Source organism: Alligator sinensis, unplaced genomic scaffold (genome assembly GCF_000455745.1).
Source record: "Alligator sinensis unplaced genomic scaffold, ASM45574v1 scaffold1469_1, whole genome shotgun sequence".
Classification (NCBI taxonomy): Eukaryota; Metazoa; Chordata; order Crocodylia; family Alligatoridae; genus Alligator; species Alligator sinensis.
Window position 1 is genome coordinate 685,827 of NW_005842795.1, and position 15,718 is coordinate 701,544.

A 15,718-nucleotide genomic window follows, 5' to 3' on the forward strand; every position below is an offset into this window, starting at 1 on the left:
TGAAATACAGGCAACCCTGCTTAGCACTCTTAATTGGTTCCTGAAAAACCAAGTGTTAAGTGAAATGAGCATTAAGCAAAACCAAAAGTTTTTGATGATCCAAGATGGCGACTGCAAGTGTTTTTAATGACTCAAGATGGCAACCGCAAGCATTATAATGAAACTTGCTGTGCACTAAGTGGAATCAGGTATCAATTTAAAATGAGTGTTATAGAGAAATAGCGCTAAGCGAAACAACATTAAGCAGGGGATGCCTGTAATGGAAAATATAAAAGGTCAGTGGGATGAGGCTCTTCTTGAGTAGCTGGTATTAAAAGCTAGTAAAAGGCTAACAAAACAACATCTACTGGACACAAATAAATAAAATTAATCTGAATTGTTTTTATTTTAGTAAATAAGTGAGCAAGTAAGCAACTAAATAAAGTTAATTTCAAAACAAATGTCAGAAAGTTATTTGTTGCAGAATTATGCTTTTATGAAGTAAGCTATCATGCAAAGTTCTCAAGATTAAAAAAAAGCCTTTTAAGAAAAACAATGATGTTGTACAATCTTGTGGACAACGAAGTAGTAAAAAAACCCCCTAGAATGCACTAACTCTCCAGAATAATTAAAAACAATGACATTTTGTAACTCTGCTAACACTGAATTTGTTCACACTCAATTATAGTGTCATTGTACTACAAGTTCACTTATACATTTATCTAATTATGTTAATTGTTTAATAAATGTTTTGACTTTACCTCCCAAAGTGTTTTGAAGTCCTTCTGCTCAATTCGAAGGAGCTCACTATACTCCCTGGTAACAATAGTAGCATGGCGAGGTGTGTTATCAAGAATGGACTCCCCAAAAGCAGTTCCTATCCCCAATGTACATATCGTCACAGCATCCTTTGAATAAAAGAATAAAAAGAATATATTAAGTATTTGGGTTTTGTAGCGGTCTGTAATTTTGTGGCACATAACCATTAAACATGCCACAGCCTTAAAGACACTTAAGACTTTTTTTAAGATGAAGATTTTTATTCTTTTTTTGGTTTTGATTTTTCAATTACTGCTAGTCTAGTGGCATAGAAATCATAAATATGGGAATGAGTTAGAATTTCTGTTTTCCTCTTTTGTCAGCCTTGCTATATAGTAGAGAGAACAGGAGTCACTGCCACCTTTAGAGGAAAGTCCTGACCTCTGGCCATGTATCTTTTAAAGGTGTTGTACAATGAGATCCTTTACAAATGACAGGGATGATCAGATAATAACTGGAGGAGGAAAGACAATCTTAGAACATAAATTCTGCCCTATTATAGGTTGCTCTGAGCAGAAGGAAAATTTGCTTGAGATTTTTTCTGAATAAAGTCACTTTTCCAATAACAAAGGTTTTGTATCCTTTTGGTATTAATCTACGTCATCTACTCAAGGTCTGAATGCATTGCATTCTCTAAACAAAATCAATTCTTGGTATTTCTATTGAGACTGCTAGGAAAGCTGTCAATTGCTAATGAATGCATGTCCGTGAAGAACTGGACTAAAAGTATAAAATCATTTCACACAGATCAGGCATTTTAGAGGTAACTCCCTTAAATTAAGAACAACTTGGAATAGACTGAGAATAATAATTATGATCCCCACCTGCAGCAAGGTCCACTTCAGTAGGTTCCACATAACTATTGGGATCCACTCAAATGGATCTCACTGTAGTATCAGGGCCTTAAGGTGAAAGGCATTGATAATCTAACCCCTTATCCATCATGTCCTCTAAGACAGTTCTGAAATAAATTATATCCTACTGCAGGAAAACAAAAGAAGACTACTAAATATTAAAACTTTGATTCATCTAGGTACCTAAACACCAGCCTAACTTGAGCATACAACTAATTAAGTCCATGACTACTCACACACTTATATTTAAACATATGCTTAAATATCTTCCTGATTGGGGCCTTAATTACTGACTTTGTTCTGGAGTCATTTTTAAAATAATCATAAAAAATAGTAAGAGCGCTAATGTGATATATATATATATATATATATATTTATGTGATATATATAGGGAATTTGACAGCAATGAAAAAATCTGATGATAAACATATATTTATTGTAATTTACTCTGAAAAATTCATAAGGACACAGAAAACATAATCTCATTTAACTTGCTACAACATTAGCAATATGGCTTGGTTTCATTCTAAAATTTGAGATTCATAATATGGCCACAAACATAAAAGCAACAATTTCTGTCATCTCCTCTACTATTTGCTCACAGAGGATAAACCAGCAGAGATGAACCAGCATATTTCAACATCATTTTCTGTACTTAAAATGGCATTGTTTTCCTTTCATGCATCTAATACGTGATAATAGGCAAATGTTATTAAGATCAAGTTAGTGGCTTTGTAATCGCATTACAAAGACAAATGTCCATAATAGTATAGTTCTCTGAACCATGGCAAATTGCTTTAGCACAGATATTACCATATAAAATTATGTGTTCAGGAAAATAAAATCAATAATGTCTTGGAAAAGAATTAAGGATCTAGGAAGAGTGTAACAACTGGCAGTAATAAATTTCTACAGGGAGACAAATGTGGGTAGGCACAGTGTGAAACAAAAGAAGCATATGAGTGTATGCACGGCAACAACATACCCAGAGACAAGGTTGTCTAGACAAATCTGTACTTAAAACCAGTAAATATTCTACTGTTACCATGGAAAGCACTCAAATGGGCTACAAAGAAAATGCCCTCATTGCCCAGCCACATTTTGTTCTCAAGGCTTATGATATATTATTCTCATCCTGATTTATTAGATACATGATCTCTGTTCTGTGCTGACTGAAAAAATAAATTCACAGTATGGAAGAAATTGAAATCTTCCAATGAGACAAATATTGAGCAGATTTGACATTTATTACTTTCTTTCCCCACTCCCCACCTCACTTTTGATTTTTAACACACACACAAAAAGTATTTTTAAAAAGAGAACAGATGAAGGTTAAAAAGGGAAATGTGTTTGTTAAGGAATCACTTTCTAAGAGACTTTTCAATTGCAGAAATAAATTAACACTATGGGTTTTGAGGTCAAGGAGCCTGAGTGATCATTGGTTCATTAAAGAAAAGTCCATGCTTCTATCCAGGGAAAGCTTTTTCACACTTTTTTTCAGCCATCCTTTCTTTTCCCCGAGGTGCAGTTTCTGTCAGCCAGTTAGGGGGCAAACCCATTTATTCCTTCAAGACTTTATAGTCCTATTTTCTTTCTACTCCCTGTTTATATATCTCCCATCTTCTGGGGAATCAGGTGTGTGTTTCCTATTAGGACTGTTAACCTTACATTCAAGGATCTCTTGCTGTTCAATGCAGACTACCTTTAGGAGGACTACTGGTGGCTATCTGTTCAGGTTGCTGTTCCCCTCTAAATCCCTGAAGCAGCAGGGGTCCTAGCTGCTGGGAACCAACTAAGGTTCACAGTTATTTAAAGCAATGCATTAGGGACTTGAAAAGATTTGTTTCTATTGCTGTACATTCTCTGCAATCATTGTGAAATGGTAGAGAGTTCAGATATAAATTGCTTGCATATTTAGATTCACTACAGGTTCAATATGTATGAGATGCAAGAGTTGTTGTTTAAAGAAAAAGTTTATTGGAGAGCTGTAATAACTTTCTATAGAACTCTTCAGGATCAAACTTCAACCATCCCACAACAGATTTGCTCAATGTAGGCTCCTCCCCCATTTGTGAAATTTTACATTTTCAAAATATGGCTGTACAGTTTTTGTAACCAAGGAGAGGCAGTTTCATATACACAGGAACTAGCAATGGGACCAAGACAATCCCAGCTGGGGAAAGCCTTCAGAATCAGGGCAGGCAGCTGGAGTAAGGCTGGTCACCTAACTCACCTGCAGGTGGAGAGCCTTGGGAGTCGGAGCAGCCCACTGTGCTGCTGCAGCGATTTATCAGCTTGTGCTCCCTCTGGAGCTCGGGGCACACAGAAGCTGGCATCACACTGCCGCAATGTGGCAGCATCATAAAAGCAGAAGTCGAGCTGGTTGGAGGGAGAGAGGCAGTGTAGCCCAGAGATCATCGGATGCAGCACACAAGAGGTTTGTTTCTGCATCCTGGGCTGCTTGTACACGCCACAGGGATTTACTTTGGTTTAATTCTCCCTAAATTGAAGCAGTGGGTTTTTTAAATCACCGCTTCAATTTAGGGCAACATAAACCCCTGTGGCATGTACACAAGGGTCAAGCCCGATCCTTACCTGCCTCTCCAGTGTGGGGGGGGAGCTGCCAGTGGGCCTAGTGGTCCCTGGGCTGTGGAGGGCCCAGTGCTTCCCTCTGAGGTGGCGGCAGTACCCCCTAGGCAGCACCCTCCCCCAAGTACCCGGCCCGGGCAGTCCCAGAGGTCACCGCAGCTGCAGAGGGAAACACCGGCCCCCCACACAGCCATGGAGGGAAGCACAGAGCCCCTGTGCAGCTCAGGCAGGCAGGCAGGCTCCAGGGAGAAAGAATAAAGAGCAGATTCGCCACTTTTTTTTTTCCTCCGGTGCAGCCTGCCTGCACGGGTTGCCACTGGGCCGCCAACAGGGTAAACAGTCACACCATTAAAGCGGTGCAAAAGGGTATTTAAGCCACTTTAAAGGCCAATTTTGTGGCATGTATAAAGGCCCCTGAAGAATTGGAGGGGTATCCAGCCTCACATCAATGCAGATCTTCAAAGGTAAGGAAGACCTGTGTCACCCAGCATTCATACACTGGAAGGAGAAGTTGCCAGAACCATAAGGCTCTGGTCTGGAGTAAAGACTGCCAGGAGCAGTCTGCTTTTATTGGGTGGGGTCTTTTTTTTCCTGATCTTGTGAGTGTAACGTTTCTAGGGAATTAACTGGGGGCATGGACTGTGGCCAAAACTCAAAAGTTGGGTTTTTTAAGATAAAAGGCATGGCAGGTGAGTCAAGGGAGGTCTCCTGGGCACTTATGCAGCCAACACGTACCCATCCTAGTGGGAATGTGACACAAGATAAAAGTGTATTATTAATTCCCCTGTGGGGTCCAAACATTGCTGCCTTTATTCCTGTGAGTACACCTTTGCTCTGTGAGCAATCCCATGGATTCTTTTAAAATCCCAGATGACTCAGGATAATGATAAAAAGATAGAGGAGATGAGACAAAAAAATAAAACAGAAATAGTTTTAAGAGTCTGGGCATTTTTGCTTAATATGTTAGATTTATTCAATGTTTTTGCACCTAAAAGTGATTTTGGATGCTTTGGGTTAAAAAAAAAATCATTTTCCCACCCACTATATCTTAATTCCACATCTACCCCTTCTGGATACTCTACATCACTAGGTTGACTATATGTCCTGGTTTAGCCAGGGCAGCCCTGGATTTCAGAGGCTAGTCCTGGCCAGCTGCTAAAAATTATAATGGCCATCTTGGAAATGCAGGGGCATGGGGTGCAGTCCAGATGGGAGTTGGAGTCATGCATAGCACCTTGCAGGCATTTAGCCCCACCCCCACTGACTTGCAAGAGCATGGTGGGAGGGGAGGGGATGGGGGCAGGGGCAGCGTCCCAGTTTTCCCAGATGACGCCCCAGATTTCCAGGATTTCCATGTGGTCAGCCTGTGTATCACTCTTATGTCCATTCTGAAAAATAAATAAGTGTGTGTCTGAAAAGGTTACATGTTGTAAACACAATGGCTTACGGACTATTTCAGGTAGTTCAGTTTATCTGCAACCAAGACTTTAATATCAGAGAAACCAAAGGACAAAAGTTAAAGAAAAACATTCTCATTATGAAACAGTTTTTCTATAATACCATCCACACAAGAATAAATGTAAACTTCTACAGAAAAAAGGTCTCTCCAGGCAACCTAGAGTGGCAGTAATTCTCCATATTAGAATTACAATTTGATATTATATGGCCATTATGAATAACAGTCAAGATCAGCCTCTTTATATTAGACGAGGTAATTTGGTTTAAGATATAGTCATACCTTTCTTAGAAGTACTATTTCTTTTCTAGCTTCTAATTAAATTGTATACAAATCCCACCAATTAGGTTACTTCCATATATGCCACAGGAGCCTATGCAAAATATGCATCAAAGTGCATAATCATTTGTTCCAACCTCAAATGGCTTACAGAGACAGTTTTTGGTATTTCACACTGCTTAAGCATATGAAATGAACCTGAATGTTAAGTTCCAAAGACAATGCACATAACTGTAAGCATCTACAAATGACAGAATAATCTATGTTTAACAGAAATTACATCCATATTTTCTCCAAGGTTCTTCTGACACTACGGACTGTGGTGTACCTGTGCTAGCAGAGGTACTAGGAGCAGTCGAAGTACAACAATAAAGAGCTCAGCATGGGCTGATTTACCCTGCTTCTCAACATAGTAAATTAGCTTACGCTGAGCTTGAGAGCTGTCACAGATAGACCACTGCTGTCACCCAAGCTAACCTGATTAAACCTAGATTGGGTATCTCGATGCTATATGGCAGCTTGCAGTGTAAACACATTCTTCATTCCAAAATAGTAGCTCTTTCTTAAACATGTATCGTGGCAATGCTACCTAGACACCGGAGGAAAAAAAATCAACCCTGGGATTTTTCTCTTCTTTGAAACACTTCCCTTCTGTGTGCTTCATAATGTCATCTAATTGTTTTCATTCTACCAGACAGAAACAAAGAAAGTCTCTGTTTACCATTCACTGAGCTCCATGTTCAAACCCCACATATAATGCCTATCAGGTATTTCCAACTATTTACCCCAAAAAGAAAAGTAAGTAATGAGAACAGAAATGATCACCTGAGTGCCTTCTAGGTGCCGTATTTACTATTAAAACACAAACAATGTCATCTTTAGTTTATCCTTCTTTAAACAGATAGTGCTTAAGCAACTGGTGTAAAGCAGCCCATACACCCTCAAAATATACTGGAGACATAATACTGTAATTTCTCTGAATTGTAATTTTTTACCCCATTTTAATGGCAAGTAAAATTACCGCTGAGGTTCAGAGTAGTTAGCGTAAGTCTGTCTCCAACAGGAACAGAACTACCAGTAATAGAGGAATCTGTTCCAATCAAAACTCCAGAAATTGACAGATTAAATACCTGGATGAGCTTTTCAAACTAGCCATCTTGTTTCTTATGTATTCTTGTACTGCCCTCTTGTGATAGATTATAGTTTTGCAAGTAGTAAAACAGCAATTTACACAAGACAAGGGAAAAGAAGAAGTTTTACTTATCAAATCTTAAATTTGTCTCTCTTTTGTAACAGTGATTTCACTAAAACTAAGTCAGCATGGAGAATATTTGATGTTACAAATATAGCAAAGAACAATGCATTTCAACAGTCTGAGAGGGCTGCATGCTCATTTTGTCAATCATTATTACAGAAATAGTAGAACTTGGTCAGTTGGTAGCAGCTAAGGACTTGTCTCTATGGAAAGACAGCAAACTGTAAGTTAGGGTGTGAATTTACAGCCCACTGGCTAGTCAGCATTAATTTCTGACACAAATACTTGTGGAGCACACTAAGTGCAAGGTAACTTACCCACTTAAAAGTGGAATAAATTATCTTACACAAAGGCCCTTTTAGTGCACACTTAAAGTGCCCAGGAACAGTTAATGGAAAGTAGGTAGGGTACTGCAAATTAAAACCCAAGATCACTGCACACTATCTGTGCCATGTAGACAAGCCCCAAGCAAAATTTAACTGATTATCACATTTTAAAGCAAGATAGCTGATATGAATGTGCATATGCTATTAATGATCTGCCATTATAAAAACTGGTTTGTTTTTAACCAGCTTTCCAGTTCGCCTTTAAAGATAATAATCAGAAATTAGAACATCAGTACCAAATCATAACTGCTATGATCCTAGAATCATATGGCATGTACAGACATTCGCTGTCCCAGGATAAACTCCCCAGGAGTGATTTAACTATGGTTGTTCCCAGGTTATTTTTCCACTGGATGGGCCATTTTTATTCTGGAAGAAAAAGCCTAAATATCTGTACACTCATAACTCCCCCAAGAGAAACTGAGTATCTGTATGAGGCCATAAAAATTTAGGGCCAAAATTGAAATGGAAAAGTCATGCTCCCTCTGCACTGAGGCAGGATTGTGTATGCTTAGACTATTCCTAACAGAGGTTTTATAGCCTTCTTAGAAAGATTGATCGAATGCTTCACTATAATTAGAAAATTTTCCCCAATATCCAACCTCAGTCTTCCTTTTTGCAAATTAAGCTGATTTCTTCTTGTTCTATTCCAAGTGGAGATGCAGACCAACTGACTACCATCTCCTTTATAACAACATTTGACATAATCTGCAGAAAACTCATTGTATTGAAAATCATTTCCAGGAATGTCAAATTATTAATATTTTACTAAGTGCAGCAGTTTTTTTTCCTTTCTGTCCTATTTCCTTGTCTTATAAATATTTTATTCCTCAGTTTCAGGCCTAGCTCACCAGCAATGCCAACATTTTGATGCGACTACAAGAGATTCCTTATTCTGAAGTGAGGGCTGCAGTTATACTATTAGGATTACTGGCTGCAGCTACAGTTAAAAACCTTTGTAGCTGGGAAATAAAGCTTTCTAGGGGATTCAGATCATGAAGTTCCTGTATATCGTGAAAAATCACCATATGAAAGAACATAGTAACTCATGTTTGATATTCAGAATCAGAACACTTTTCATAGTAGTAATTTTAAGTTTCCTGAAATCAGTAACATGGTTCCCTCCAACAAGGCTAAAGGACAAAGGGAACAAAAGAGAGAAACATTAACATCATCAACATGCTTGCAATGGAGAAAAAAAGTACCAATGAAAACTAAGCCATCATTACCCAAGTCTTTAAAGACTCATAACATTCATAACATTTCTTGTCACCTTACAACTGGCTTGTTTTAAAGAACATTGTATTTTTACCTGGTGGTTGCTTGTATCCGAAACTTTAACATCCAGCGATCCTGTCAAAACAGCATACCAGTTTGTTCCAATATCACCCTGACGAAATACTAGAAAAGCAAAATATAAATAAAAAAATGTTCTGTAAGAATAGCTAACAAGAGCAACAAGTTCCTCTCCTCCCCCGTACCCACTATCTCTGCAGTGATAGCTAGCACCACAAGATTTGCCATACCATATCACATTATAGACAGACAAAATACTCAGTGACACTACAGCATACGATTTCAGAACATCTATGCACAGTACATTGGTACAAAAGTAGTAAAAAACATTGTTTTAGCCATCTTTCTGCTTTGTTTTCATTTTTATTGCTCTTCCAATTAAGTGGAACTAAAGAACATAAGACCTGCCATTTACTGGGTCAAACAATAAGTCCATCTTATTAAATATCCTGTCACATAATGGCAGAGACTTTCTGAATTTGCATTTCTATTAGGGCTCTGTGAAGCTTTGGGTACTAATTCGATTTGGAGAAGATTTGGTGCCCGAACCTCTGAATTGAATTGGGAGACCAATAAAGGTACAAATCAATTTGACACCTCCAAATCGATTCTGAACTGCCCCCAGGTTGGGGGAAGTGATCCCCACTGTACCCCACTGCCCTGTGCTGTGTGGGGGCGCTCTTCCATGAGCCCCCAACCCCCACCTGGCCCCAGTGTCTCAGCACTTTAATCCCAGGGCAGAGCAGCCATTGACAGGGCCGGGAGAGCGGGCAGGGGTTGCGGGGCTCATGGCAAAGCCCCCCACACAGTGTGGGGCAGTTGGGGACAGCAGGGATCCCCCCCACACCCCCCCCCCCCCCGCCACGGCCAGGGGGGGGGGGGTTTTTTTAAGAGCCGGGACACTGGGGCCAGGAAAGGCAGCCATTGACGGGGCTGGGAGAGCAGGGGCAGGGATGAGGCCTGTTTGATTCAGAGATTCGGCCAATTTGGGACAGTGATTTGAATCACCAAATTGAATCACTGTCCCCCGAATCGGCTGAATCCAAATCCAAAGCAAATACCAGCCACTTTGCACAGGCCTAATTTCTATGTACCTTAGACCTTTAAAGTACTTGTTGATTTCCATTTCCAAAAAGATCAGTCATACTTTATATTAAGGTTCTATTAATAAATGGTTAACAGACATCTTAAATGGGTTATAGCTGCTTAAAGAGACTTATATTGTTTCTATAGCTGGCTTACAATAATTTACAACATATACATAAGAAAATGAATAGCTAAGTATATTTGATATGCATATACAAAAAAAAAATCAAATCCTCTTTACAAACGGAAAAAGAAGGGAAGGCACACAAACTTTAAAAAAACTGGCCAATATGTCTGTGGAAAAATTCTGTGCCACCCCCCCTCCCATTTTTATTAACATCAATAACATCAAATCAAAATTACGTTCATGTTGTATATGCATTATATATCTACCTTATGTAGACAATGTTATATTAGCAGTGTAAGTTTTTGTTGTCTTTGCATTTGCATATCATCTTTTTTTTTACTTCATCTGGGCCAAATCTTTCAGTCCTACCTCAGATAACATGACCACTACTGTCAGTCACAGTTTTGGCTGTGCAAGAACTGCAGGATTTGGCTATTAAAACATTGGCACTGTGTGATTACCAGGGATCCTGGTTTTCTCCATTTAAAAATCACAAATTCTCTAATAAAAATCTCCAATATCTGTGCTATTCCATGATTAAAATGCAATGCCACTATATATATATATATATATATATATATATACACACACACACACACACACACACACACACACACACACACACACAGAGAGAGAGAGAGAGAGAGAGAGGTATCGATTGAACACTATGCTTTCTATGCTTTATTGAAATACTTACAATTTTAAAGCAGTTTGGAAGCCTACCAGTGCTGCAATCATTATAATAAAACTAGCAAATTGCTCGTCAAGAATGACGGGGGGCAGGGACGGAGGGTGGGGAAGCTTGCTAACCCTAACCCCCACCATGCCACCACTGGCTCCCAGGAGCAGGGGTGGGGAGAAGCTTTCCCTGCCATCCTTTGTGTTCTCCTCTGCCAGCACCACGTGCCTCCAAGGAACAAGGCTGGGGTGGGGGGGAGGGGAATGATGGATACAAGACCAATGCCACTGGCCTTGCCCCCCCAACTCTGTCCCTGCCATCATGGTGGCATACCAATGCTGCCTTCTGTCCATAATGCTCCTGGAGCACTCTGATTGGTTGTTTCAGTAACCAGTCAGAGTGCTCCAAGAGCATTACAGACAGACAGATGGACTAAGCCCTTTATTATATTAGAATAAATTCTAAATACCTATATATTTTGGCATTTGATTTTGTTTTTTTATCATGACAAATCAGAATTCTCCCTGCTCCTTTCACTCACCAGGATGTGGGTCAAGCTGCAGCTGTCCTCCCCTGCTTCCTTGTGGTGCTGAGCAGCTCTGATATGCTAGTGCCCTGCCCTGACCATGCTTTAACAACTCACTCCCAAGCCACAGCTCTCCCAGTGCCCCTCACTCCTGACCCACAGTCCCTTGGCCCTGACAGCGCCCCTGCCTCCCAACCCACAGCCCCCCACACCTCCAAGCCTTACTGCTTGTGACCCTCATTCCTGATCCACAGTCTACTGTCCCTGCTGGTGCCCCTCACTCCTGAACTGCAGGCCCCTGGCCTTACTGGTGCCCCTCACTCCTGACCCACAGCCCCTTGCCCCCACCCCTTGCCCCTGGTGACCCATCCACGCAGCTTCCCACTGCCCCCAAAGGACCCCCCCCGCCTCCTTTCCCCACCTGGCCCCATGCCAACTCACAGGTCTCCAGTGGGGAAAGGAGGCGGGGGGGGTCCTTTGGGGGCAGTGGGAAGCTGCGTGGATGGGTCACCAGAGACAAGTGCCAATGCCCTTAGGGACAGGGGTGGCTGCATGCAACCAGAAGATGCTGCCCAGGGGGGAGGGGGCTGTGGCCAGGCTGCCTGGCATTGTGTGGGAGCCTCAGCCTGGGACAAAGGGTGCAACAGGCATCCCCTCCTCTTCCTTCCAATCCATGCTGGGGCCAGATTTGCTCCGTCACTATCCACACAAGTGGGAGTTGCTCCAGCCACTGTGGGTGGGATGGAGACTAGGACTGCCTTCCCCAACCTGATCATAGCACTGGGGAGTGACACTTAGCTCAGCTGGGCACCTGGACTCCTTCCCCCAGTGTTGGTAGGCATCCCCCCACCCGGATCTGGACAGTCCCTAACCCCTGGCCCTCCAACTCCCACCATCCCATAGACTTACCTGTATTCAGCTGATGGGCCTGCTCCCACCATCCTGCCTGGCTGTATGCCAGCCACATGCGTGTGAGGGCACTCCCTGCCTCCAGTTGACCTCTCCCTGCTCCCCCCAGCCCCAAGCAGCCCCTTACACAGTAAAACCCACCATTTCCCAGTTTTCTCCTTTAAAGAAAAAAATCTGCATTTTTCTGCAGCAAATGGAAAACCCAGATCCCTGATGATTATACAGCATCAGACTTATCACTCCTCCAAGCCCCAAAGCCTGCACATGCAAGGGCTGCAAAGGAAACTTACCACAAAAATGAGGGCTTCTGTATCAAAGGTGACTTTAGATCATGTGCTAGTATTAATACCGAGCTCTTACATAACACCTTTTTATCCTTACTTCTTAAGCCACTTTAAAAATAGGTAGATATCAATATCATCATTTTACAGATGAGGAAATTGAAACACCGGGAGGTAAAATTACTTGGTCAAGATTACCTAGCAAACCAGTTGCAGAGTCCAAGAGGGTCACAGACCTGCATCCAGTAGGAGCACAGCTTCCACTGACTTATGATAGAACACCATGAGCTGAACTGCATCTCCCACAGCACTTCAGTCACCCTTAAAGTAACTCTTGAATGTAAGCATGATACCCCATAAATTCAATTTCCTTATCTGTCCCTAGGAGAGAATCCTAGGTTAGTCCCTGAACTACTTTAAATATATCTCATCATGAAAAGTATCTTACATGTGATTCCCTTTTCCAGATTTTCATAATAACCACAGAGACATATCTGCTGAAGAAGGTTTGGATGAAATTTTTCAAAAGCTTTAACTTCTTTGAGTCGCGTGAATATTATATCTACATCTTCACTGGAACGTTCCAGTGGCCTGGAAAGATAAAAGGACACAGTTTAAAAAATGTTAGCATTTGTAAGCCAACTAAACATAGGCTATAAGTGTGTACAATAACTCTAAACCCATTCCAAATAATTACAACACCTAACCACTATCTGAAACGTTGTTGTTGTCATCATTGTTATCTGTTTTTAGGATACTGACTGAAGATCCCAATAGGCATTAAAGTCCTACTGTATCCAGCACTGCATAAGCATATATGAAGACATCATCTCTGCCTCAAAGAGCTTACAGTTTTTAAAAAATGAGTGGGGAAAAAAGAGTAAACATAGATTTTTAGGTTTCAAAGCCAGGCTTTACGGCTGAAGATATAGGAGGCTACCAGAATTTGTCCAAAGTGGAGGATTTCTATTTAACTAAGAAAAGCTAATGAGCATACTCCAAACTAATGCAGTCACCACCCTTTTCTGCATTTTACTTGGCTGCATCCTCTGCTTTGTTTTCTGCACATAGGCATTAATACAAAGAATTCCAACCAATCTATTCTTTTTCCCCACTGTTTCTCTCCCTTTCTTTGCATTTGCAAAATGAAATGTTGCAAGCTGGATATGTATGGACCACAGATTTAAAAGAAAAGAGATCTAAGTTTCTCTAAAAAGACATAAAAAGGTATGTGAAAACTGGTAAAAAAAATGAGGTGTTCCAAGCAGGAGAGACTTTAAACAATGTGGTTAAAAAAAGTGTGTGAACCAACATATAAGCAAGTCTCTAACTGACAGCATTAGGAAGAATCTTCCATAATGGTCTAAAATAGAGCTTCTGTACCTTCTTTTGAAGCATGGAGTTGACCAGCAGTAGATTTGAACCACTGCAACTGATAGACCTCTAGCTTCCTCTGCTGATCAGTGTTAACATCCTACTACTTTACCCTAGAAATCCAGGTTCTGAAATTATTCATATACAAAGAGACTAGGAGGAGTTATACAATTATCTGTGCACTGTAGGAGTACCCACTCGACCTAGTGCTGCCACATGTCAGTTAATTTAACTGACCAAGATGGTAATTTATCCAGTAGATACTTCCTTTGAAAAAAAACCTCAAAATGATGTACACGGAAATGGACAAAGTTTAAGTTAATGTTACACTTATTTATCATTTTCATCCATATATGATATTCTCTGTTTGAGTGCTTTTCCTGCCAAGAGATTTCTAGTGATTTCTCTTTGGTCATCCATAAACTTTGGGATCACAATCTCTGACCCAGTGAGGAACCCTATATCCCTCTCACACTGAGCCTCTTGTCCTCAACTTCTTAGTAAATTGCGCCCTGGAGACATTAAATCTCTATCCTCATTTGCACTCTAATTTATGCTTATTAGCTACAGATGAAAGTAATAATTCTCTGGTGTATACAGTTGTTTCTTCATCATATCCTCTTACCTAGCACCTTAGGGATATCCTTTACCTACTTCAAACTACAATCAAATTACAACTGTTCCCTTTTGAAATCTTTCAAGCAAAGATTTTCATCCTCCCTATTTTTTTAAACTGTACACTAGCTGCCAGTTATTAGTAAGTATTAATTCTCTTGTCAAAATGCTTTTAAGAAGATTAGGAGGTGCAGCTTGAAAACAAAATTAAAATCCATTTATACTATATCCCTATCTAAATGATGCTGACACTTTGAACACTAACTCAGTTATTTCATGTACCCTTAAACTTAACAGCAAAGGTTGACAAGGAAACAGAAGGGGGTGGTAATAGTTCTCAGTCCAACCTTTTTTTCTGATAGAAGCCCTACATTGGTCATGTCAAACTTAATTCTTCAAGTTTTTTAAATAAATCCGTGTAATTTTGCCTTCAGTTGTTTTTCTCTTTCCTGTCATTCTCCTTCAGCTGCAAACAGCCATGTTGGAAATGCTGGAACATTATGCTACTATAAAAGAATATTCACAGTATCATAGTAAATGTGCTTGAAAAAAAATGAAATAAATGTATTCTGAACTCCCTGTGCTGTACTCACCCAGGTGGTACCAGGGAAGGCTAGGAAAGATACTGTAAATTAAAATCTTTAAAGCCCTGATGATGTCATTTCTAATACACAAGTGTACTGCTGCATCCAGGCAGAACCCCCCTGAGGCTCTCATGGACCCCAGCAGATTGTTTGCATGCAACAAATTGCAGATTCAAGGCCTCAGCACTTTTTTTGTTGTTTGGTGCAAAGAAACAGGATGCCAGGAGGTAGGGTTAGCAAACTAGCTACTCAAGATTTTGTAAAGCTTACCATCAATTTATCATCTCTGCCTTTTGTTGAAATGCAAACAACAGAAATCTCTCTCTCTCCTCCAGCAGAGTCCAGGGGCATGGTCAGTGAGGATTTTCTGATGTTGCCTGGATAATTCCTTTCTGCCCTGACTTCTGCTTCATTTCATACAGCTAACTCATTTTAAACAACCTGGTCCAGCTAACACTAGGATTTGCAAGTTGGTGTTGGCCATCACATGTGCCACAATATATTAAAACATTAACTTTTTATCTTAACATGGATATATACTAGATCAGGGATTAGCAACCTTTTACAAATGGCAGGGCAGGGCAATGTGGTTAAGCCCTAAGGCAGACCCCTGCCTCTCTTCCC

General features: G+C 40.5%; 1 protein-coding gene across 1 annotated transcript in view; it reads right to left on the bottom strand.

Annotated features, from left to right (window-relative positions):
* The window catches only part of RAPGEF4 (Rap guanine nucleotide exchange factor 4), a gene marked incomplete at its 5' end in the record, with an annotated part of 261,647 nt that extends 248,535 nt beyond the window's left edge, over positions 1-13,112 (bottom strand). Inside the window, 3 exons of the mRNA XM_025191227.1 lie at positions 741-887; positions 8,930-9,018; positions 12,970-13,112. Coding sequence (XP_025047012.1) covers positions 741-887; positions 8,930-9,018; positions 12,970-13,112 — 379 coding nt within the window. The remainder of the gene's footprint in view (positions 1-740; positions 888-8,929; positions 9,019-12,969) is intronic.
* Positions 13,113-15,718: the final 2,606 nt, after the last annotated feature.